The sequence below is a fragment of the Melospiza georgiana genome, chromosome 1 (genome assembly GCF_028018845.1).
Source record: "Melospiza georgiana isolate bMelGeo1 chromosome 1, bMelGeo1.pri, whole genome shotgun sequence".
Taxonomy (NCBI): Eukaryota; Metazoa; Chordata; class Aves; order Passeriformes; family Passerellidae; genus Melospiza; species Melospiza georgiana.
Window position 1 is genome coordinate 14,499,337 of NC_080430.1, and position 26,689 is coordinate 14,526,025.

A 26,689-nucleotide genomic window follows, 5' to 3' on the forward strand; every position below is an offset into this window, starting at 1 on the left:
TGTTTTATTTTAGATAAGTACCTTAAAAAAAAGTTGCCCAGAGTTCTATTTGACTTGTAATTTTATTTTTCCATCATGTACTCCAGCCTTTCAAGATCACAATGCTTGGAAAGGATAAAGCAATGATCTCATCCATTTCAGCACTTCACAGTTATTTCAGTTTTAAAGAGCCATATCCTCTTTTTTAAGGAGTGTGTTGTACTACTTTAACATGTTAGTCTAAAATGATGGACTTTCTTGAAACAACCTCTCAAAACAGATCCAGATGTGTTATTAAATACCGATGACACCAAAAAAAAATGCAGAATTGGTTTATAATACATGTGTAGGAAAATACTTAGATACATTCATCAGTGTGTTTTCAGTCCTCTCCATCTGTGAGCTGTTGGTTCCAAACTACAGCAGTGCAAAGTGCAACTGTACACGGGCCATTGTTGAAAAGAGAGTTTTCACCTGAGGGAGATGGGTTGTGCAGCCTACATAAGCAAAAGGCTTTGCATACAGAGAAGCCTCTGAGCCCCAAGGCAGCAGCCAACTCTGACCTGGTTTGGATAGAAAGAGAGGAAAAGCCCATCCTTGGAGAAGTGTGTGCTATGAGGTGATAAGTAGTTTGCATTTCTCATTACCAAGCTGATGGGATGGTTGAGGACAGAGAGTGAAGTGCTGATGTGATGGAGGACTGTTGGTTACTTTAAGGAATGGAGTTTGCAGTGGAAGTAATGGATGCTGATGGAAATCTGGCAGCTCTGAGGATATTCAGAAGAGCTCAATGCCTCAGAAACCCACTAAAATATTATAAAAATGGTCCTGTAAACCTCAGCAACTCCAATTCCTCCCAGATTATTAACGGCCTGTGACACAGGAGTCCAGTTACCTGTGGCAGATACCTTCAGCCTCCTCCCTGGGTGGGAGGCAGATCCCATTCCATGGAGCACAGGCGGCTCTGAGTGGTACCTGTGGGTGCCTGCCCATCCCTCCCTGCTGAGGCCCACCAGGTGAAGGTCATTTCTCTGTACTTGAGCAATGCAACAGCACTGGACTTTTTGCCCTACTGTGTTTGTCCTGCCAGTAAACAAAGTACTTGACTGCCTGTGAGTGTTCAACAGCATCAGGCAGCTGAACAGACACAAAAAGTGATAGTGCTGGAATGAGACGACACTGTCTATTAAGCAGCATAACATTTCTGCTCAAGGCCATTTGAATGACACACTGTTAGGGTTTAAATAACTGCCTAAATGTTGCAACATCCAGCCATGTCTAAAATTCACTGGTTCTGTAAGCTGAGCCAAAGCTTTATGGAAAAGATTTTTGCATTTGTTTATTTTAGGATGACTTTCTCAGGCATCATAGCTTTTCTTTTATTTCTGTTATGTGGTGCTTTTTATGTGTTTGTGCTTCAAAAAGTGAGGTACAAGAGGCTTTCAAGGGCAATACTATAGGCCTGATGTTGCATGGAAAAAAAAAAAGATAAAAATAACATAAAATTTAATTAATCCATTTTAATCCTGCTGGTGTTAATTCCAGTCAAAGTGCAGAAATGTGTATCTGGACATGCAGAATTGCATGGAATTACAGTGTGTCTGCTAGTATTTAAGGCCCTTGATGTTGCTATGACACTTTTATACCAATGAGTATTCTTTTGGGGCTGATTTTTCTGTTTTGTACCAAAGCTGAGCCTGTGTTTTCTGTGCTTTTCTGGATTGTGTTAGGTCTGCTGAGGCTTACCTTGTACCAGTTCCAGACTTCGGGGGACTTGGTTGTAATTTGTTCCACATCTTGTATTTCTGTCTAGTCACATTTTGATTAACAGACACACCCACCCCTTCAATAACAAAACCACAGCTCTGTAGCCTTAAATGCCATGGGAGTGAACAATCCAATTTAAAAAAAGAGCATTTTAAATCCATGGAAAACACTACAGCTGCTTGCCAGTCCTGCTTGTGGAAGCACACCAGTGATCCAAAAAAGTCCACAAAGATGCTTGAGGGACAAAAGTTGGTGCTTTATTTCATCATATTCAATACAATAATTGGTGCTGAAAATGGGAGGTGGCAAATTCCATTCACAAATACATTCATCTCCAGTCGTCCTGGATCTATTTAAATGACAGGAAAAATCAGGTGTTGAGAGAGCAGCTAAGCCAAATGTACTTTAAATATTTAGGAGTCAAATGAAAATGTACTTGATTTTCTAAAGATAACAGCTAAATAGGTCATAATATATACACTACCTGACTTGGCTGAGTATAGCTTTAATTACATGGACAAATTTGTGAAAAGTAAATAATTATACGATTTTCATAGAGGAAAGACTCCAGGAGTCCTAATAATATATTTATACATGGCTTGATAACTAAAGGCTCAGAAGGGCTGGGGTTTTTTTCTGCTTGGCTATTTTCTACTGTTTGTTGTTGTGTAGGTCTTGTCTCTATAAAAAAAAAAAAAATATCTTTTTATTCTGTTTAATATACTTATTTCTTATCCCTCTAGTCAAGTCCTTGACCTTCTCAAAGCCATACTAAATTCTAAATAGTCTAAGATTCTTCAGGAAACATTTTTATTGCTATAACTTTGACCATAGCATATTAATATTACCTGAAAAATGAATAACAGACTTTATTCAAAACAAACATTGTAAAGTTTATATCAGTCTGTAAATTATGTAGAATTACTCAACATATTAGTGAGAAAGAGAAGTATTGTAATAATTCTTTCTATTATTAATCCATTTCAAGCATCTATTTTAGGATATTTTATGCAAGATATTAGGCAATATCTAATGGAGTATTGCAGTAGACAAAAACCTTAGAAGCTAAATTGCAGTTTCTCCTATCTCACAATCTCTTTCAGAGAGGAAACCAAAATTATTATTATAATAACTTTTAGGAAAGTGTATCCACAGGTAATTTCTCTTTACCTGTGCAGTTAATATCCATTTTATATATCAAATCTGCAAAGGATTTAATAAAATACCAGCAATTTTTGCTAAGGTTTAGGCTCGAACTTTAACATTTTTTTTATTTTTAACTTTTTTACCCACTAGCTTTTATCTACTGATATATTTGAAATTAAAAAATGAAGATATAAGATTTTAAAATGAAATTAAGCCATTTTAGTTAGTAAAAAAGCATATTTATAGCTCACAGTGAGCACAAATACCTCAAGTAGAATTTCAGGGCTTAGTGGTTTGTTTTTGCCATACTGAAGATTTTCCTTCTGCTGTTCCTAATAGAGAACAGAAATCATTGTTCCATTCTGCTCAGCTTCCTACATATACACCACAGAAAGGTACAGAAAAGGATGTGATTTTCTTATTACATGTTGCTTGAGTTAATACATGCACCTGTTGGCAGTTTTTAAAAGACATGCTGCTATATGTTCTGTTCACCATAGCAACATAAACACAAAGATGGAAGTAAAAATAGTTTTCAAGGACATATCCCCGAGACACTGAATGTTTTTTATCATTCTGAATTTTGATATACACAGTTACTGGATTGTCTGTCTTCTGTGCCAAGTACACTTACACATAAAGCAGGCAAGGTCATTTAATCTTATCTATTTCTAATTAGTGCTGCACTATGAGAACCACAGACTTTTGGGGGGCCGTGTGCCTGCCAAGTTCCCAGGTGAACTTGAAACTTCTTGGTTAAACACAGAGCTTAATCTAGGGGGAAAAAAATAGTGCATTTATTTTAATAAAATAGTGAGGTTTTGTAATAACTGGGAACATACTAAGGGATTTGCTCCTTTAGTTAACTATTTCTTTATCAACCCAAAGAGTTCTGTGACTGAGTAAGCACTTTTCCCAGCTTGTCCCTGTGGCTCTAGGCTGTCAGATGGGTGTGTCACTGCCACTGGCAGATCTCCTGTCACCTGAACTGGTTGGGTCTCCTGGAAAGCCCTGGATGGCCCCATGATCTCCTCTCTGTAATTCAGTGGTCTGTGCCATTCCTGAGGGATCCCTGCTGCCACCACACAGCACTACCCTGTGTGGGTACAAATGCCACAGTGCAGGGACAGAAGCTGTGTGAGCAGCTTGGGATAGGGATAGGGAAAGGGATAGGTAGGAAAAGAGAGGAGGGACCTTTGTCCCTAAAATATCTTGCCCTACACTGCTGATAATGGTCACTGCAACTTGAGGCATGAGGGTTTCATGTTCTGTTACAGATCTACTCTCTGTAACAGAACATATAACAAAAAACTTTGTTTGCATAAAATAAGAAGGTAGAAACTTTAAACTTTGCAGTCCTGGTTTTAAATTAATGCATCTTTGGGAAGAGAGCTGTGTAATTTCATCTATCTTAAAGCACAGTATTATGTGCTGAATATTGTTTAACAATGCTGAATGCACTATCATTGCCACTTAAATGTATTGTGGAAGACATGAACATACATTTATTTGTATACCTCAGCCTTGATTGTTATTGTGGCCTTGACCACATCCTAATTTAAAAGGTCAGTGCTTGTCATACATCTCATTGCAAGCAAGGCCAGAGTTCTTATCAATCTGTTCTGTGAGGACCAAGCTGTTGCCAGCTTTGTTGGATGGCTTCAGGTTGTTATAATTGTACTTAGCCTAGTGTTGATATCAGTGTTATAATTACTGTGTTACGTGTGTTCCTTGTACACATTTTTTTGCTCTGTTGGAAGATCTGAAAATAGTGCAACATTCTTTTTCTTAATTTTCTCCATTTTATGCTAAACATAAATGAACTGGGTATTTATATAAATATATATGTTTAGGAATGGAATTTATTAAAATATATCTGTAGAAAAGCATAGTATGAGAACTGAGACAAAATTACCAATTTGTTTTTGAAGAGTAAAGTTACTTATTGTATAAATATTTTTTGTTCAGTTACTTTAACCAACAGCACATTGAAAAGTTATATCACTGTATGGAGATTTGTGTTTTACTGAGCAAGTGAAGGGTCCAAAATGGAATATAAAAGACTTCCAAATGGAAGTCTTTATAGCATCATAACCATATATCAAGGGCATTCACAGTGGTATCACTGAGGTTTTGAATGAAAAGTTTTGAAAGAACTGCTTTTTCATTAATAAGATGGTTGAATGTACTTGTCTATGTGTATATATGTTATGATATGGAATTTATGATTGCATGCAAAGGGAGGATTTTTGTGTCTCATTGACATATTTTTGGAAATGAGATAATAGATTCAATTATATGAACAGCTTATTGTAGATGTGAACAACATTCAGACTAAATTTATGTCCTTTCCAGATTAGCTAAATATTGCAAATCCCCTTAGTTTAACAGGACATACCTTCAGTAAATCAGATAATGGATTTGAGATGTTTGCCTTTAGACCCATCAAATTATAAATGTCGTCCATTAGATGAAATTCTTTCTGAACTGCAGAGAATCCAGACCTGACTCCTCAGATCCTGTCACTCTGGCCATGCACTACAGCAGGCAGACAGGAGTGACAGCTCCTGCCTCTATTGAACCATTGGTTCCTCGGTGCATTAAAAAGAAATATCTCTGAAGTTACATTTTGATCTTAGTCCATTCATACTGCATTAGGACTTTCAGAGCCTCTGTCACTTTACTGCAGGCTTTTGTGGTAACTTCATCTCTCCACACGTGTGTGTGTGCTTTCTGGGTGATGCATTTTATTGTCCTGTATAAACCTAAACTGAGCAGCAGCTCAATCCTATCTCCACCTTTTTGGTGATTTAACCATTCTCTGTGCTGTCAAATTCTTTAATCCATTATATTTACAGCCAACTGAAAAAAGTGAAACTGTTTTCAAATAAAGAGAAGCAATTTTGATTTCATGTCTTATCTGTGATAACTACTTTCTCACATATGACATAATGTAGCTGCAAGCTTTCCAATGTTGTTGAAGTGAAACCCATGAAATTAGGAGATTGGCTGTAAAATCTTAGTTTAAATGTTTTTATTCTTTATGGGGAAGTTGATGTGGGAACTTCTGAGTTTCCCTCTGGTTTGCTGTAAGCTGCTTATAACCACACAGGAGAGAATTCACAAATAAACCCTATGATTTTCAGGTAATCACTCCCTTCCATAAGCTGAGCCCTTCAATAAAATATCAAATGTCAGAAGACTCTCAATAAAGTCAAGAAAGTTAGAAATGTTGACATATGCAATAACTGAAATGCTGCTCTGTATGTGTAGCCCTTGTTTAATATAGTGGGAAATCTCTGTGGGGGTTGTTGGTTTGGACATACATATGTACAGCTTATTCATCTCTAAGAAAATTTCCCACAAGGCTGACACATGATTCTGTTTTCTCAGTTTGTTGCTTCATCTCACCATTCCTAAAGCATTTTTTCATTAGAAATGCTGTTTCTAAAGTAAAAAGTAAAGTAAAGTAAAAAATGCTGTTTCTAGAGTAAAAAAGTAACCTGTTCTGAAATACACATTACTGTTACATTCAGGATTCCCTTAAATGAGTTCACTGTTATTCCTAGTCTGTACTTTCACATTCTGATTCTATCATGCAGTAATCTTCTTATAATGGGCAAATTGTATCTGTTAAATTCTGAGCTGAGACTGATGCTCTGACTGAAGTGCCTTCTCATTGACAACAAATTTCTAAAAGTTGTACACCTGTTTAAAACTTGTTGTTTCTGGCTACCTGCAGGTGCAGGACTACAGTCGGACACAAATGACAACTCTAGTTTCTAAAACTTGTCTTCTATGTGCAAAGCTTTTGGAAACCTTTTTTCTCTTGCATATATTTGTGAGCCATCTCTTTCTGCTGCAGAAATTATAATGGAAAAAAAAAACAAGAGATGTTTGTTTTGAGGAAAAGCAGAGATAAAAAGGCAAAACATGCTTTTAAAAGTAAGTCTGAGACAAGCTCTTTCAGTCCCAGGCTCAGACAAGGGGTTATGCTCCCTGACTTCCCCATATTTAAACTTACATATTTTGAATAGTACTGGTAATTTTAAGGAGCAAAAAAATAACGCTCTGTTTCTTTGTAGACAAAACCTTATTAGTAAAACAACAAGAAAAGCCCATAGCATTCTTTGATTTTTGTGACACTTTATTTTCCAAAATGAAATCACAAAATCTGAAGAAAGTGATAGGTATCTCTACAAAAGTAAACTTTTCCATGGTCCAAAGTTTGAATCCAGCCATTCTGTCAGATATATAATACTCTCTATTCCCAGAAAGACCACCCATTTTCACTTGCTTTTAGTATTGGCTTCAACGTTTCAAATTGTCACCTCATCAAGATCCTACTCAGAGATACAGGAGTCCTCATTGACCACAAGAGACTTGCTGAATTTATCTATTTGATCATATTGAACCAGAAAATGTTTTCCCAGTCTTTGGGCCAACTGAAAAGTAGGATGGTTCCACTAAGGCAGAGCATCACTTGAGTGGTTTGGTGAGGTTCACAGGAGCTGCTGTGCTCCTTCCCCCCTCCAATCCTTAGGGGGGCGTAGAACTTGGCATTAACATGGCTTGGCTATCTTACAGTCTGAAAATCTGTTTCACTGACTTAATTTAAATTACAGTGTTGTCGTACAAGCATAACTCATTCTGGATGATTCTTTGCTCATGCATCTCAGAAACAGAATGTGTAGCACAGGCCACTGTTACGGGTCAGAATTTACCCTAATTATTGTGCAAGAGCTGCTTAAACTGCATGTTAAAACAAGTATCCCTGTATTTGTACAATAGCAACTTAAATGATAGCTCTTTTGTGGGTGTTTTCCTGCTTTGTTTAAGACACTTTCATTTTGTTTTGCAGCCAAACACCAAGACATACTCACAGAGTGGCCGGCACTCCGTGTCAGTGGAGGTGCAAATGCAGCGGCAGCGGCAGGAGGAACGGGAGAGTTTCCAGCAAGCCCAGCGCCAGTACAGCTCCTTGCCCAGGTATGGGAACCCCCAAAGCTCTCTGTGCCTAGGAGCCTGCAGCTAATTTCATTTGTGGTGGAAAATGTCAGACTTTGTGCAGACACTTTTGTTCAGCATTGATGTCAGGTGGCATGTATTCATTGTGGAAGAGGCATAGAATTTCTTAAGTGAGAGCATGTGGTAGCTGAGAATTGCTTCAGAGAATTTCTTCAGAGCTGATTTCAGGGGAATTTGATGACATTCAGCACCCAATAGAATTGAAATATTTAAACAAACCTATTCTTTGTGGGACACCATCCAGTTTAATTTTCTGCAATTACAAAAGTCTCCTGAGCATGACATGAGGTGTCCCATTTTGATATGTCAGATGATTTTTTTCCTCTTGCCTAATTCCTTACTGGGTAGAAATTCTATCTTTGAGATGTTACTATGCAAAAAAATTAAAAGGGGAAAAAAATTTCAAGACCTCCAACAGAAAAACATGGAACTGCGAAAATCACCCAAGAAACCAAAGGTCTTCAAGTCTGCATATATACATTTTTTAATAGATATAGAATGCTGAAAATTAATTGATTTTTTTTGTGTAAACAAAGCTATGTTTTTTTAAAATAGTAGGTGTTTTAAAGGACTAGTTGTTTGGGCAAAATGGCTTTTCCTTGATATTTATTTTAAGAATTAATAGAAGTTTAGCCAGCTTGTATTACAAATTAACTCTCATAGTTAAGCATTATGCAAATAGTCTTTGCATTTTGAAATATCAGCAATGGTTGAATGGAGAATAATTTACACCAGAGCTTGGTGTCAAATTGCTTTCAAATAAGGCTGTATTATTTTTCATGACTTGTGTGGAAATGGTGTGGAAAAAAAAAACTGTTTTGACAAGATATGTTTTACCAGGTCTAACTCTTTTTTTGGAAACAAATATAAGCCTTATAGCAAAGTTATCTAGCCATGAACTCTTATCTTAGCAGTATCTTTGAAAATAAAACAGTTTCAGATTTTCAAATGCTTTAACACCTTTCAGTGTAAATTTTTTTCTGTTAAGTTTGGAAGGTGGGAAAGAGAAATGTAAAGTTCCTGTGTTTTCTGAGATCGTTAGTTTCTCATCTTGAAAATCTTTATATCCTCTCTTCTTTTTATCTCTGCCTTCCTTTGGAACTGACCACACCTATTAATGTCATATTGTTTCTCCTAAGAAATTCTCTTTCAGTTATGCTAGCCCCACTCGAACATGTTAATTTATAGTTTTAAAACTATTGTGCTTAAAACTTGCTTCCCCTGTTCACAATGGCTGGTAGCATTTAAAAGTTGGAATCAGTTGCAGTGCTGTTCAGTGGCAGAAATTAAAAACTTTAAGGTGAAAATTAATCTACAAGAAAATTAATCAACAAGAAATATGAAAAATAGATCATAGAACAGCTCATAGAAATACTTGTTTTGAAAAGAGTTACTGAGAACTTTACTCAAGGTGGTTTTCAACATGAGAAATGGCTAGCAATCTAGCAATACACGTTACTGTGTAATTAATGATAATTTAATGGATTAGTGTGAGCTCTCTGGGTGTTTCTGCTGTGCTGAGAGCAGACAGAACTGCAGGGCTAACGTTCAGCACTGCAAATACCACAGTGCTCCTATAACAACCTGGGGCATTGAGTTCTCCAGCTTTGCACACTGTTCCTACACTGTGACTGATCTTTAAAGAAATCCTACTGTTACTCTGAAAACTCAGTGTTGCAAGCATGATTTTGTAAGGATTGACGTTTGTACACTGGCTTCATTCTTGAGCGTTGTTGCCTTTCATCCTGTGAATTCTCGAAGAGCCTCCTATTTTTTCCCCTTTGCACATTCAGATCTTTAGTACTGAAGGCAAATAAACTCTTGAGTCAATTTTAAAGGAACTTCCCAGAAAGACAGGGAAAGTGTGCCAACTAATTTTGAACAAGTACCAGAAAACAGTCAGCAAATTAAATTAGTTCAACTAGTCATCCTCTTGTCCCATGTGAAACTGTAAGAGCAAGGTTTGACTCCATGTTAATTTTGTATTACTTAAAATTTATCTTGCTCTAGATCAGGAACCTGACAGTTTCGTAGCCTACAGAGGTTCGTTCAATTTGCTCTTGTTCCAGGGAGTGATAAAACATGACTCAGAAGCATTGTTGCTTTGGCAAAGTTGGATATGAGATTACCAATAACAGCTATAAAAATTTTGTAAGAATTTACATTATGTTGTAACTTTTTCTGCAATAATTCACATTCATCTTGCATAATATTTTTCATCCAGAGGCCTCAGAATCAGTTATGAAATAAGGTAGATATGGTAATTTTCAAATTATACATGTAGAAGGAAGATTGCAAAAACATTAGGTGACTTTTTACTTTTAGTAATGGTAGAAAAATTTTCCAGTTCTCCTGTCTCTCCACTGCATATTCATTGGATGAGGCCACACTGTCATATGTGATGACATGAAAAACCAAGCCATATATAAACAACTAAATTATTTTCTCATTGATTTATGTCGCAATATATTTTATTTTATTGCTTGATTCTCATACTCTAATTTTAATCTCAAAGTGGGTATCTCTTTTGCTGTAGCACAAAATTGTTTTACTTTATCACCACCAATCTTATTTTAAATTCATACAAGCATCTAGCAGTTTGATAGTAAATTAAAGTTATTTCAAAACCATAATCTGTCTTCAAAATAATGTGGTGATTTATTGTGAAAAGAGATAAGAATTTGTAATTCCTGTGTGTATTTGGCCTATTTATCTACTCCCTGGAGCCAAAAAATGAGTAAAAAATGTTATCTCTGCCTCTTCTTTTATGAAAGCTATAGCAGACTGGGAAACACTCCTTATAGCACAAAATTCCTTAGTTCTGGACATGGGAGGAAGAAACTGGAACTACCTCTCAGTAATGGGCTTTACCTTCTGACTTGTGCAGTGTTAGGGCAGGTGTTTTAAGGATCTGCCTGTTGCACTTGATTAAATAATCAGGTGTCAATTTTTCATGAGTGACTTTACAATGGCTGGCTGTTACCTGCATTTTTAGGGAGCGCAGAAACACCTATGGTCTTTCTTAATCTGCAACTGAATTGTAACACTTTTCTTGAGAACATGAGGGTAATTGTAGCTGGATGGGTTTTCATGGCATATTCCTCCTGCAGAGGCCTAGAAATATAGTTCAGCTCTCTAGGAATTGTTCTCCCAACAAAAGAGACAAGAAATCATTTTGGGGCAGAAGAGAACTGCGACTCTAGAAAGTGACTTCTAGAGAATGCCATCTCTGGGCAAAAGCTGATGGCATGGCAGAAGCTGTTTTCTTTCCAGTGATTGTTGTCAATAACAGTCAAAGGTGAGCCAGAACATTTGTCTTAAAAAAACCTTTTTCATTTTTCTTTTCAGGCAAAGCAGGAAAAATGCCAGTTCTGTATCTCAAGACTCCTGGGAGCAGAATTATTCCCCTGGAGAAGGGTTCCAGACTGCGAAGGAAAATCCCAGATATTCCAGCTACCAGGGATCAAGGAATGGCTACATGGGGGGACATGGCTTTAATGCCAGGGTGATGCTAGAAACACAAGAACTGCTCCGTCAAGAGCAGAGGCGGAAAGAACAACAACTGAAAAAAAAAACTTCTTCTGAAGGGCCTAGCAACTATGACTCGTATAAGAAAATTCAGGACCCTAATTATGCCCCTGCTAAAGGTCCTTTCAGACAAGATGTACCGCCTTCACCATCTCAGGTAGCGAGGCTGAACAGATTGCAGACACCAGAAAAGGGAAGACCGTTCTACTCCTGAGGTGAAGAAAAGGAGGATCAACTTACCATGCAATAAGGAACATTTTCATATAAAGACTTCTATTTTGAAAACTTTTTACGCTGATGGTACTAAGGAATATATCCGTTTTCTATTTCAGTGCCTTTGGAAATCTGGGCAAAGCATTGGTGGGCCTTACGTCTTTGCCGTTCTGTCCCAAGTGTTGAATCCATGGAAGGGCATTCCACCATTTGACAATCATAGTGGATGTGAGCAGCGCTGTCCCTGCCTTCCCAGTTCTGTAGCCCAGTCCTGTAGCTGTCAATGGCTTTTTGCTAGGATTTGTTGTAATGTGTTTTACTTTGCAGCGACTTATTACACCATAAAATGTGGCATAAAATTAATGAATTTGAGGTTGAAGGAAGCATTGACATGTCCTGTATTATTTCTCTCGGGTCAGAAGGAGGTGTACATATCGCTTTTGAGTGGATAAGGCTGAGCTCTACTCTGAATTGCAGTTGGAGTTCTGATATGTTTTATGGTGGAGTCATTACCAGTCTTTGTTGATCAATATTTAAGTGTCTATATGCTGAAAAACTATCCTTCTTCTATTATGCACATACGCACTCTTTTTTTTCTCTCTCTCCCCATTCTGAGCTTATTAAAAAAGCCTTTATCCTGACTCATGAGGAAAACAATATTAAGCTTTCAGTTATCCTGAGAATCCTGTTCCAATTGCCTTATAATCTTAATGCACAGTCCATTACAAATGAAATAACTGGAGAGAGATTATTTATACAGACACAGAGAAGCCTTTGATAAGTATATTTCACTATTTTATTAAAGATGGGAAATTATGAACACACATGCAATTGAGTTCTGCTTTGCTTTGCTTCTAAATTAATTTGGTCATATGACATTTGTGTCTGGGAAAAGAACTAGGGAGGGTGTTGTGTCAGCTCATCTAGTACACAGTAGTCTTTGGACAAATTTTGGAGATAGCTCCAAGTAAGAGCAGAGGAAATCAAAGTTTTTCTTTGGATCAAATACCTGTAAAGAGAACAATTCCCTCTTTTTAGGCATTGTGAATCTTTGTGGACAATTTCCTTTGTGCTTCCATATACCATATTGTTACATCGTGATGCTACATTAAAAAGAAACCTTTAAGTACATGAATGAGAGATAAATGAAGAAAAGCTGTTACACATCATCCTGAAAACATGTCAGTATCCAAAAATTACTAAGAAAATGATTGCTCTAGCAGAGAGTAATATTTGAATGTGCATATGGGATATGAGAATTTCTTTTGCAGCAGCTGTTTTTCTGTTTGTTGGTCTGAACTTCATGTATTGTAAAAAATATAGCTGGGTTGCTGAAGTGCCTGCAAATCCTGATGTGAAAAGGCTTGAGAATGGATCTCAGCATATTGTGTAAAAAAAGGAGAGAAAGCAACAAAAAAAATCATGTATTGCGTGATTAAAAAAAAAAGCCTATTTTTTTTTACTGGCACATTTTATTTTTGCGCCAACTCATTTCTAGAATGTATGTGAAATATCAGCACACATATCTGTGTCTTTTATGCCTGTTTGTTAACAGTTTTTGTTGTTAATAATGTACTCCATGTTTAAAAGTTTTTACTGTAAGCACAGTGACGTTGGATGACAGTAGCTTTTTTACACAGAATTTACAAAACTGTGTAAAATGGCTTTCCTTGTACATATGAAATTTAGAATAAAAGGCTGTTTCCATCCTTGTCTTGGTATTGCCTGTAGACCCCTATGAAAATTGCTGCAGATATTGAGTTCAAAAAATTCCCAACAGATGTTGTTTTATACTATTCCTAATGGTTTATGTGTGTGTGTGATGAAGAGAAGAGAAGAGAAGAGAAGAGAAGAGAAGAGAAGAGAAGAGAAGAGAAGAGAAGAGAAGAGAAGAGAAGAGAAGAGAAGAGAAAGGGGAAAAAGAAAAGAAAAGAGAAAAGAAAAGAAAAGAAAAGAAAAGAAAAGAAAAGAAAAGAAAAGAAAAGAAAAGAAAAGAAAAGAAAAGAAAAGAAAAGAAAAGAAAAGAAAAGAAAAGAAAAGAAAAGAAAAGAAAAGAAAAGAGAAAAGAGAAAAGAGAAAAGAGAAAAGTATACAGCCCATCTGAGCACCTGAAGGCTGTCCTCAGAGGCAAAACCCACATTATTTAATGTGTTGTGTTATTTTAGGGCACACCTATGACATTTAAGAGGCATATTTTTAAGACTAACCTCAGTGGCAAAAATCTTCTTTTCTGTAGCATGGAGTCCTTTGCCCAAGGACAGCACTGTCAGAAGGACACCCACTGCAATCTGGCCAAATCCAAGCGGGTGTTCGGAAACCCCTCTGCATTTTTTTCTGTGTTTTGGGGTCTGATGGGAGCCCTTCACAGGAATGTTGGCATGGTGGAAAATGACAGAAGGCAGATTTATGAATAAAGCAATATTTACAGTGCCAATAATCCTCTGTTTCCCCCATTAGTATTGGAGCTGAGTCTGGTTTTCTCCTTCCTCCCCTCATTTCTCATTTTGTTGGTTACTGCAGGAATGTCAATCATGATTCTGTGTATGCATGACATCAAGGTGTTGCCATGGCAATAACAGTGTCAAATTATTCACTGTGACTTTAGTGTGGGATCTCAAGGGGAAGAGCAACAGGAGCTGTAGGGTGGACAGGCAGCTTTCAGTGCCCAAATAAAGTCAAGGCAGGATTTTCCAAAAGACTTAAATTGTAGTGTCTTGCGTTTGGGCATGGGGAAATAATTGCATTTGCAGTTTTGCAGGCCTTGCTGTCTCATGTCCTGACTGCATTCCCAGATTACATAGTTTGGCATTTCTGCAGATTTATTTGCACTGGCAAATAATTGCAAGCGCTATAAAAATGCATCCACAGGAATAGAAAACAGGTTGAAGTCCTTTTCAAAACAAGGCCTTTGATAAACTGTTGTAGGAAAAAGGGCATGTGTTTGGAAAAGTATGAAGTACAGGATGTTTTATGTGTGAGGATGGCATATGTTAAAGTTTACTCTCCTATGAAACTCCTCTTCAAGGTGTTAACAATTTACCATAATTAGATGTGTTCATGAAAGAAGGCAGATGTTCTCTTTGGGCTGTGTCTGTGTTATGTTAGTAAAGAATAAGGTCTTTTTCTGGCTTTGTCACCCTGTCTTCTTCCTGACATAGTGTAGACAGGATTTCTAATATTAACTCCCATAAGTTGCAAAGGGTGATAAGGAAGTGGGAGGGAGATATTTTAATAGAAAATGACCTTTAGTTCTGCCTAGTGAATAGATTCAAAAGTTAATTGAGCTAACCACATTACTGCAGTAATTTGTTTGTGGATGCATTACCATTATGAGATTAAGTCTGTAACATTAGTATATTTGAGAATGGTCACAGGACAGACTGTAAGGGAGCTCACAACATCGAGGAGTGGGTGTACAGCTTGCTCTGCTGAAACCCTGAGAAAACCATCTGCAAAGCCTCCTGCATTTTATCAAAATAATTTGTTAATGCTATTGAAATTCCTTGGGAAAGTTTAATATTACTAATGCAGAATACTGCAGCCTTTCTCAAAAAACCTATTTCCCCTCTTCTTATGGGCCTCCTTGGAAGCATGAGTGCAACCCTAGTGAGTTATTGCATAGGCCAGATAGTTTAATGCATGCTTTGAGAACTCTGCCATCAAAAACAGTGAAAAATGGCGTAGAGCCCAGCTGAAAATGGCTGGAAAGTACAATTGCCATTTACTGCTGGCAAACAGCTGGAAGAGCAACAAAACAAAATTTAAGCCCATCATGACTGCAGATATGTGGCCATGACTGTAGATATAAGGCCTGCCTTTCAAAGCTGTGCTGATGTTTCAGTCACGTTCTCTCTGTTAATGAGTATCTGTAGCACTGCATTTATCTGTTCTGGGTATTTTGAGAAGGGGAGGGTTTGGCCAGACAAGGAAGAGATGTGCCAGATTAGCAGTGTTGGCTAAACATAGGATATTCTTGAGTAATTCAAGCCTTTGAACTTGGGTTGTTGAGACTTAAAGTGAATTTGGCTATTGCATGTCCTGGCTTGCAAGACTGTTTTCAAAATATTTCCTAATTCTATTTGCTGTGCCTGACTGTTTCTACATCTTTCTCTCCCAAGTCCTCAGTCTAGTTAATAATAAGCATTGTAAGGAATCTGTCAGGAATGCAAATGCAGAAAAAGACCTCATCTATTTATTATGCTGCTGTTGTGCCATTCCATCCTCGCCTTCCAGACTCAATTTAAAATTTGACTTTAGCATGCCAGAGAAAGGGTGAGGGTCAGAAATCCACAATGGGGGCTGATTTTGTGAAAGTAGGGTTTGTGTGTGTGCATGTGTGTACATGGGAGAGGCACAGACTGGGTTAATTTGCCTTTAATTCATGTCCCTCTTCAAAAAATAACTTGTAGCATTTCTTCACTGTTTTTCCTATCTGTGCAGAAAGCAGCTATGATTTGATGCACATGGTCATTGTTTCATGCCTCCTTATAATCTCTTCTAATTTGTATCAGCATCATACTCGTTTACATCTGCTGATTAATTCTCTTGCATTTATTTGTTTCTCTAAATGACATGCAATTCATTCATATCCTAGGCTACTTCTTGCCAGTGATTGATTTTTCTCTCTTAGATTTGTAAACCTATTGTAATATTTTTCTCTCCTTAGGAGTAGTATTATCTTTTGTAATTTACACTTTAATCAATTTTAAAAACTGAGACTGGAAGCCTGAGTTGGGATTACACAAAAGCAGACTAAAGAATACGGATTTGATTTCTATTCTGTGTGCAGTGCACACTTCCTAGGCACTTACAGGGACTGGACAGAATACTCTCTGAATGAGATGAAGAAAAACATCAAGCCTGGGATCTTTGGAAGAAAAAAAATTAGGGGAAGTTTGGAAGATATTTATGCCCCCTGTGTTCTGTCTACTGAGAAAAAACCAAAATTCCTTATATATGTGTCACTCATGACTGATGGCTTGACTGATGGTTTCACAGCTCAAACTGACATGACTGTGGTTTAAAGGCAGATGGATGGAAGAGGAAGACACTTGCACCATTCCAGAGGATGCCAGGACCTGCTTCCCTTGCAAATAGACTCCTAAAATTCTGTTTTCCAATGCACATCTTACAGCAGCCTGGAAGTCTGGAATGAGCTTCCATTCACAAATTGAGCTCTCAGGATAGTGGCTGCAGTGACATCTGTCAGGGAGGGAGAGATGACAGCCACAGGTGATAACACCTTCAGGTATAAGATTTTAATCTGCTTGTTTGTTGGGGTAATCCTTGTCTAGAAAATTAAGGAAAGAAATGAAGAGGGAGGGAGAGGTGTAAAATGTGAGTAAAAAGGTTCTCCCCTTACATTCTTGTCACTGTTGCAGCCACTGGGATTTGGTTGCCTTTTCTTCTCCTTTTTGCCCCAAAGGCATAAAAGGGAATAAACTAGATAGCAGTAACCTCAGCACAAAACTCACCACTGTCCTAGAGAGTCACTCTATTGTGTAGTGCATAAGATGTGAATTAACAAGGCGACAAGGAGAACAATGTTTCTGTCCCTCTGTTATTTCCTCTGTGGGTTTCCCTGGGGTGTGTTTAAATTGTCAGTCCTTTGGACAAGGAGCTGTGTTTATTTTTTATCTATAGAACAGAATAGTATTGTTGGCAATAAAAGATGGTGACTATTTGGTGGCAGAGGGGGAGTTGATGTGAGAAGAGTTTTTTAAAGTTGATATATATGGACTTTTGCAGCGGGTGTACAATGTATTTGTAGCTGTAATTATATTCTCATTTATAAGTACAGTCCATATTGCAGGGCTCTTTGCTACAGTTAAAATGAGTTTCTCAGGTCTCTTCTTTTATCTAAGGCTGCACTTCTTTAAAGTTTTAGAGAGAGTGAAAGAAATTTCTTGTGGAAATAGGAGACACATTCCTGAAGTCACTGTTTGAAGACTGCAAACTATCAAGAGGGATTTTAAGAGATTTTCAGGAGCTGCAGCCTTCTGCCAGTAGCCCAGAACCATTATCACCTGTGTTCAGAAAGCTGGAGAAGACATTAGTTTTCACTGTTCCACCGACGTAATTCTTATTCCCACTTAGAATATGCTGAAGCCTGAGACCCCCTTCTGGGTACCCATCACATTTTATATCTTCCTTAGGAGTAAAGGCAAAGCCTTGTGATAGTTCAAATGTAGCCAGGCTATTAAAAGCTAGTAGGTTCTTGGGAACAGGAATGTCTTTGTCTAAAACTTTGCATCTAATGGTTGTGATGTGTGTTTTGCTCATTCTACCAAACATCTGTAGTTTCCTGCTGGAGACACTCATCTCCCTTGGCCTTCTCAGTGTGTGGTACAGTCAGGCTCTGCACTGTGGCCCAGACTAACCTGCAAGAACCATTTTAGTAAGTGTTTATAAATAATATTAATGATAATTTATTACTACATGATCAGTTGTTTTCTGTGCTACCAGCTACAATGAAAGGGAGATTTTCATGTGAGGAACCACTTTTGCACTTGCAAAGGAAGTTTAAGGCTGAGAAGTCTTTTCTCACTTTGGCTTCTGAAACTCACTGAAGGTTTCTATAATCCACTGCAGCATAACAGGGACTGGAAATGGCAATGCCTTAACGCCTGGTTGATGATTTGCAAAAGTCTGGTTAATAATCTGGACTGAGTTAATTGCAATTTTCCACATATTGTTCCTCACTTTGAGAACTGAATAAAATAATATTAAAAATTGAAACCACTAAACTATGCAACCTGTTGCTAGTCAAAAGCTCAGTCAATACTATAGCCAGTAAAGTAGAAATAATTTGTCTTTGCATATCTCATTCTTTTTTTACAAAATAAGGCACAGCATTTTTTATGAATAGTAGCATACAGAATTTAACAATTGTTCATTCTTTTTTTAAAGTCAGTTTACACGAATAATTTTCTCATCTTTATGCAGAAATTTTCTGCATTTTTGTTGACTAAAATATTACTAATCTAATTTCCTATTAAAAAACTCATTTCCAGCATTGCAGAGCTGAAAGGTGCTACCAAGCATTTAGTCTTCAATTTACATACAACAAACCCTGTAATCTGATGGGGGATTTCACACAAGGATGGCTGCATGCAATTACGTGGGCAAAGAAAAAATTCCATCCAAGGATCTGCTCCACAACAATTTCCACTGTTGGTCTCCCATTAAGAGTTCTATTGTTAAATTGCTTATTGATGTGGACTTAAGAGTAGAAAAATCTACACAGTGTTGTCATGCCATGTTTTCAATGCTGTTTGCATTTTCCTTTTCTTTTTCCTTTTTAATTATAATTTGCATTTGTTAGAAAGGGACAAAGTAAACAGATTGGAATAATTCATTTGAGTTAACACTCATTGACAAGAAAACATTAAGCATTCTCCAGATGAAGCATCAGTCATGAAAGACAGAAGGATAATCCTAACATTACAACTCAAGTAAATTAGTTTTTGGATATATATTCCAGCATTGCATGAAGCTGCACCAATTCTTAATACTGTCATAATAATATGCACTTTTAAATGCTGCCAGAAATCATGATTACAACAGAGAGAGGATTCACTGTTTGTGTTTATTAATGTGGGAACGTTGGAAGAGTATTTGATATTAAATGTCACAGTCTACAGTGATTGGAGCTAAACTGTAAAACTGGTTGGGAAGGTTTGTGCAGGTAAATACAAATGGCAAACGGCGCTCCATGCTCTGCCATGGTGGAAGGACATTCTGGAGTTCTGCCCCTGGCTGCACAGAACAAGTGCAACCTTGTGAGCCTGGTGCCACCCCTTTGGAAAGGAGGTGAGAGGAAGTGGAGGGTGCAGGACCAAGGTGAGCACGAGCCTGAAGCACATTTGCCCCTTCTGAGTACAAGGGAGCCATTTGTACCTTGCCTGGCCCATTTCATTTCCCAACTCAGCTGTGTTTGTCCATAGGTGGGCAATTGGGTTGTGTTTTTTCTTGATTTGCTGAGAGTGGATACAAAATTCTGCCCCACCACTCTGTGCCAACAGCACCATCACAATTCCTTCTTAGAAGCTTTGACTCAAAAGCTGGCAACATTTCTTTCAAACAGGATGGAGGAAAGCAGGGCAGGGAACTACTTTGCCCTCTGTGTGTTAGGGAGACATTACCACAGAAGAAACCTTTGCAGTAATGTTAGTTTACTTAGCTGTTACATTTCTCTTTAATTAACTGGTGTGTTGTGAATTTCACAGTAGTGTCTTCTGCTGCACAAAGTTTTAGATGCAGGACCCGGCTGGGAAGGAGCATCTGGAAACCTGACTTGTAGCTCTGAAGATATTTTTAAAAAAAAAGTTACAGAGCAGCTGACTTATCTCCTAGTGTCACCATGTGTGTTGTCCCAGTCCACGCTAAATTATATTTGAAATGTGATTAAAGGTAATCTCCCTTTAAATACTATGTATATTTATTAAATGGTGAGTAATTTGCAATATTATGACATTTGATAGGTGATATTCAGATCCAGCTGATCCAGTTTCAGAAAAGAGCTGACAGAACAGCAAGAGCCCTTCTATTGTCTTGAGCTGGCATTTTGAGGCAGCAATGAAAGCAGTAGAGCTGGCAATGCAGTAACCTAATGCAGAACACAGGCTTCTTCTTTTGTTAAACATCTCCTCCTAAAAATGCTGGCAAGTACACATTGTTTCCTTATCGTTCTTTCCTCTTGAGAGATTTCAATTCCATTTACCCCACGGGCCCAAATCCTCCCTGAACACACGAGTTAGACAGTAAGGAGGATTACCAGAAATAGCTCAGACAATGACCAAAAGCCATCTTCCGTGCCTTTTCTTTCCAGCCAGCCACCCAACTTTCATTATCAAGGGGATGAATACCATATCTGACTGCATAATCAAAATCCAGTGACCTGTCAGAGCAGGCACTCTCTTGCTGTTTCCCTTTGACTAGGCTTCAGTTCTGGCACCCTTTTAACCCAGATTTCCTGACACATTGTAACTTGTAGACATTTAAGGATACAACTGCTGAGCTAATTCGTTTTAGATTGTGCCCTTATAGTATATATGGCATATTTAGTGTCATGATTTCTAGTAAAATTGGAGCACCCTGATGCCAAAGAAATAGCATTTAATTTAAAGAGCACAGCAAAGAAGAGTGAAAGCATATTGAATAATAGAAATCTCTGCCCAGTTTTTCCAGCAATTTTTCTGCCTGTGATATTTGCCAGTACATTCCTGATGAATGTCTAAGGTAAAAATGACTGCTCATTTGGATCTTGAATGTCATTCAACATATGGAAAATAACACTGACTTTTCTTTAAATATAGTCCCATGCAGTCACCATTGAAAAGTATTTTTTTTTCTTTTCCCCCTCCAAATGCATTACTATGCGCTTAGTGGATTAACGCTCAGCAAAGTTCAGAGTAAGTCATACGAGGTGCCAAAAGGGCACATTCTCCTGTTGCAAAGTCTAAACCTAAACTCAGTTCCTTAGAGCCAACTCTAGATTTTGTAAAGAATGAGGGAGAGATTATTTTTAAATGCTTTTCCATACAGTATGTTTCCCCTTTTCCCTCTTAACTGAGTCAAAAAAGCAGCACAGCTCAACACAGACATAATATGCTTTTTGTGGGTAGGTAAGGGAAAACAGAAGGGCTGATTTCACACCTCCAGGATAACTGTGCTACCAAAAGGGGTCCCAGAGCAGGTGCCCTGGCAGGGCCCACATATCTGTATGGTCGATTTGTCTCTGGGGTTAGAAAGTAGGAAAATTTCTATGAGGAGTCCTCTCAAGGTTTTTTCAGAAGGTTACAGTAAAGAACTTCTCCATAGTCGTCCCAGATTTCTAGATGTTTTAATAAGGATTAAATACTGACCTGACTTATTTTAACAATAGATTTTCTGCTCTTTTAGAGAGAACAAGAAAAAAATCTGGGATTCCTTTTATATTTTTTGTCCTTTTCTCTTCTTTCACAGAGGTGTGAAGTTGGTTACCTACCCAGACATTTTGCCCAAGGAGGATAAAGTGATACCTTTTGCAGCAGACATTCTGAGGCTCCAGAAAAGAGAAATGCTATTTGTCCCATCTATTAGCAAAATGTGAAAAATTCAGAAGTCAGCCTCTGAGCAAGGTACCAAACCCAGCAGCAAGTAGCAGACTATGCCATGTTTGGTGTTAGCACTAGACCTAGATCTGTCTAATAACTTAACCAACTGTGTCTTGGCATCAGGCCCTGGAGACTTCAGTTACTTTTTTTTTCATTTTTGAACTGAATGAAAATTCAAATATTTAGTACTGATAGCATTCTAATTGGCTGATTCTTTTAGTATTTTCAGATTAGGCTGTGCTTCTTGGCAAGCAGACTTTTATAGACAAGTTCTTCACAGCCAGAGTTGCATCCCTACTTAGTGTGCAGAAGTAATATTTCTTAGACATCTAGTTTATGTGACAGAGAAAAAGCATCATAAGCTAGTGAAAGTTATTAATTTTTAATATTTTATTTCAAATTTTAAGGTGTGCAGTTGCTGGATAATGAAAAATACTTGGAAGCAAGCATTTTGGGGAAAATGTACATGAATCAGAAGGATGCTTATTTTGTATTTTCGCTTCCTATGATCTTCAGAAAATGCTGACTGCAGTCAGCAATGTTGGCAACAGTCCTTTTTCACAGAACCCCTGAAGTACTGCAATACTTCATTGCCTGCAACAGCCAGCCAGGCTTTTAATAAATTAGTCCTGAAGGTAGAGATAGATTCTGGAGAGATTCTGAGGTCAGAAGAGACTGCTATAATAATCTAGTTTATTACCTAACTTCCTTTTTAACACCAACTGTAGAATGTCGTTCAATACTTCCTGCATCACACCCAGTTTGTGGCTGAAATCAAAATCTTTCAGAAAGACATCCAGTTTACATTTAAGATGATAAGGGGCAGAGAATTTACCACATCCTTTGGCAATATCCTTAGTTTTTAATTGCTTGTACTGATAAAAATTTATGTTATTGTTAGTCTGAAGTCTGCTAACTTCATCTTTAATGATCTTGCTGCGGCTTTTTGTTTGCTCAGTTAAAGGCAAAATTCCATAGACATAATTTTACACACTGAACATGACTCAATAAGACCTGGGTTCCAAATGAGAAACATCAGCCTTGAGTCTCAGAGATTCTGATTATGGAGGAATGAGCACCCAGGTGAGGGAGAGAGAAAGGAAAGGCAAACCCCAGAGTGATGTTACCTACTGAATTTCCAGCTGCAAACTGGACACAGTCAAAAATAGAGACCAGTTTTGAAAATCTGGCCTGTAAATATCACAACTAAGAAATATACTTTCAAGATCCTGGCTGCTGTCAGGTTAACATTCTCTTGATGCTTCAATATCTTCTTTTTAATGTTTTTTTTTTGGTTTTTTTGATGTTTCTGTAACTAAAACCAGGCTTGTGTATCAAAGAGATGGTTTGCAGGCTGCTAGTCAGTACTGTGACCTAGAGATAATGCTTTTTCTATTTGGTATAAAATCATGATGCATTGTCACCTTGAACCTCCCATCCTCTCATATAGGGCTTTAATCTTATTTTCCCTGTTGAACAGAGGCATTCTCATCCTTTTGTAGTCAAATCATAGAATCTGACTAAAGCTGTTTTCAAAGAAAGCAATGTATCTGGTAACTGAAAATCTAAATTTGATTTGAAAACAAATATAAATATTTTTTATTCTAATAATTTTTTTTTTGTACTGAGGACAAAAAGGAGAACAGGAACTTCAGCTTGAAGATTAAAGTCAAGATAAACGCCTAAACCAGAGCCAGTACTCCAAATCCATTTTTTCCTTTTCTTTGCTGCCAAGTTTCTTCTCTAAACTAAGAAGAATATTTGCCATTGCAGTGATAAAACTGTGAGAAGCAGAGTTCAGTCACGCCAGGGAGAGAATATGATACTTTACATGAGGATGTCAAGGTAATGTCAATTAAAAAAGAGAGAGAAAGGGGGAAAAAAAGAGGCATAGAGTGACTTTTTAAATCTTTCACACAGATCTTATCTATTCATAACCGAAATCAAAGCAACTCTGATTGCTCTATCAAGTGTAATATATAATTAAGGCAATTCAGTCCTAAGGTTTGGGGTTATCGCAGTTCTTTTGACTTGAGTCGCTGATTGTCTTAGTGAAAGAACTGATGGGGAGTTTTTTGACAGAGAGGTTTTCATCATAAAGAAAACCATCTGTCAAAAGGAAAACTTTACAGTGAGGATAAAGCCTGCAGAATAATCAATAGCCCAGGACTTCAAGAGCATGGTAGTGCAAGTCCCTGCTCTCAGCTGGAGCAGCGCCCGAACCTTGGAGCTGCTGTCTGGCCAAGACTGGGCTGGGCACTCTCTCCTCTGGCCCTCATTTAAATTGTATTGCAACAAACACCCAGCTCCTGGGCAGCACATTCAGTCCCTCAGCCTCTCCGGCTGGTTTTGCTTTGGCTCTGGCACAGGGGTGAGAAAGGTTTGAAATGTTAAGAAAGCACTCTCCAACACAGCACATGTACGCTCTGCGATCTCTGCGAACTCGCCTGCCCTGAAGCTTGACCTCTGCAAGTCTCTTTGAATGTTCATTTTCCAGGAGGCCCAGAGCACACATGAATTCCTGCCTTTCTGTGGCACCCCTGAGACAGGAGGAGCTGGGTATGTGCTCACTCTTTCTGTGCTCACTCTTTCTGTGCTCATTCCCGCTGCCCTGAGCCGGGGTGTGAGCCGCACGCAGATTTCTGTACCTGTGAGGGTGCAGACGTTTCGAGGGAAGGATTGTGCTCGCCCATTACACCTACAGTGTGCTTAAAGCTACGTGTTAGCACGATACAGTCAGGCTGAAAGGTGTTAGTGGCTGCCAACAGGGATGTGCTGGCTCCAAAGAAAATAACAATCCTCGTTAAAAATAATGGGCGTGCCAAGCAATCGGCCAGGCTACGGGAACAAAGCAATCAAGGCCCTTTATGAGGTAAAAGCAGCTAGTGGCTGAGGAAATACCAGCGGCACTTGAATGTGGCTTTACGACACAGGAGCTTTGCAGCAAGGAGCCGGTGGAGTTCGCTCCTTCCTGCCCTCCTCCCTCCCTGCAGCCGCTTCCCAAGGTTGCTGCCCCTTCTCAAAGCTGCAGCCCCTTCCCAAAGCTGCTGTCCCTTCCCAAGGCCGCTGTCCCTTCCCAAGGCCGCTGTCCTTTCCCAAGGCCGCTGTCCCTTCCCAAGGCCGCCGCCCCTTCCGAAGGCCGCCGCCCCTCAGCGCTGGCTCTGCCGGGAGCTCCGCCGGCCTCATCGGGGTAACCAAATCAGAGAGGCCTGGGGATCTCCGGAGCTGTGGCTGCCACCAAGAACCACTGACTGAAATAACATTCAATCTGTGGTCTTGTATTACATTGATTTCGTTTTTTCTTTTACGTTTCTGGTGGTTCAGTATGACTTTTTAATTTTTTTTTTCACAGAGAGTGGAAAGGAATGAAATAACGCAGTTTCTCTATTATCTTTAGTGTAAGAATTTAGTGCCTCCTAACACATTTTATGGAATGTAGGACTGAGAAAAAGGAAATCATAAATTCCTATCCCAGCCGTGCTGCTTGCTAGGAGGTGTGTCTATCATGTGCACTCCACTCCGGCTGGGATTTACATTTTCTAACTTGAGTGTGTAGGGTAAGTTACTCATATAAATGTATTTCTGAGTCAGCTGAGGGAGAACCACCTACACAAAGAACTTCTGCCTTCCCTAAAAATGGGTTCAAAACTGGGTGCTAAGATTGGCCTAGCCTTAAGGAAAGCCTATATGATTGACAGCTTTAGAGTATCGAAGATAGGTGTGATGAATTCCACCCCTTTAATCTCAAAATCCTGTCCTACTTAAATTTAAACCAAGATTACTTCATAGTTCAGTGAGATGAGGGTGTGTCCTTTACATGCCTCTTTAAGAGAATTTCTTTCTCATATTTCAAGAGGAAAGCACATTAAAGTCCCTGAGAGCCCCAATCCAGATGAATGCCTTTCTCTGTGTCCCATGTTACACTAGCAAGGGCTACACTGGTTAGTGCTCAGTGGGAGAAAAAAACATGTCTCTGCCTTTTGGTAAATTCCTGATCTTTATCTACTCACAACTCTGGTACTTTGGAAATGTAATTAATGTTTGTTAAATGCTTCCTAGGTGGAAGATATGAAAATCTCCCTGCTTGTTAATAACAAACACCTAAAAAGTGAATATTGAAAGCTTACTCCTAATCATATTTGCTACTGATATATTGTGGAGGAGATAGAAAACTAACATAAATAATTACCAGCCTGACAAACCATGAAGCCCCAGTAAGAGAAATTGCACAATTCCAGCAGGAAAGGATGTTGAAAAAAGAAAAATAAAATCCAAAAAGTTATATCGAAATGCCCACCATCTGCTTTAACCTCCCAACAGTGAGGAGATTTAATGTCTGCAAATCTCCCCTTATCTCATCTCATTGTGCCCTGTAAATGGAAAACCTATTTGCATCTAATAGAACAAGGCATGCCAATAGAAATCTCATATCTATTGGCAAGTTGTGTAATTCTTTATAGCTATATAGTAGATCCAGATGCTTTGGAAAGGGATATCTTCCTTCAGGAGTACTGCTGGAGGGAGCCTGGATTGATTCGCTCTGCAATTATAGATCGGACCGTGGTAATCACTAAAGACAGGGAAGCATTTTAATTCTGCATTGTGTAGGCTCATTCTTGCTTTTAAAAGTAAGCAAACAAAAATCCATATATTTTTCTTGTCTGTATAATCTTAGGTGTGTCATTTAAAAAAGTATTCAATGGGCTATTAAGGAAGATAGCAGTGTGTCCTGCAGACATTCCCAGTCTTCACACAAGACATTCAACAATTAAAATTATTCAAGGAAGATCCAGCTCAAAATTCCAATGAATAACTGCAGATCACTGATTGTCATTAGACTCTTCCCCCAGCCCTCACTAATAAAACTTTGGTACCTAGGTTAATTAACAGGCTGGCTGCTCCTTCAGAGCAGACCAAGAAAGCTGCCAGGT

At 38.3% G+C, this 26,689-nt stretch overlaps 1 protein-coding gene across 9 annotated transcripts in view; it reads left to right on the plus strand.

Moving 5' to 3' along the window:
• The window catches only part of PARD3 (par-3 family cell polarity regulator), a 442,650-nt gene extending 429,108 nt beyond the window's left edge, over nucleotides 1-13,542 (plus strand). For 5 of the 9 annotated variants that reach the window (XM_058024007.1, XM_058024041.1, XM_058024016.1 and 2 more), the window contains 2 exons: nucleotides 7,754-7,881; nucleotides 11,269-13,542. In XM_058024007.1, coding sequence (XP_057879990.1) covers nucleotides 7,754-7,881; nucleotides 11,269-11,662 — 522 coding nt within the window. In that variant the 3' untranslated portion in view covers nucleotides 11,663-13,542. The remainder of the gene's footprint in view (nucleotides 1-7,753; nucleotides 7,882-11,268) is intronic. The other 4 variants (XM_058024032.1, XM_058024045.1, XM_058024053.1 and 1 more) reach the window with 1 other exon arrangement.
• The last annotated feature ends 13,147 nt before the right edge of the window (nucleotides 13,543-26,689 follow it).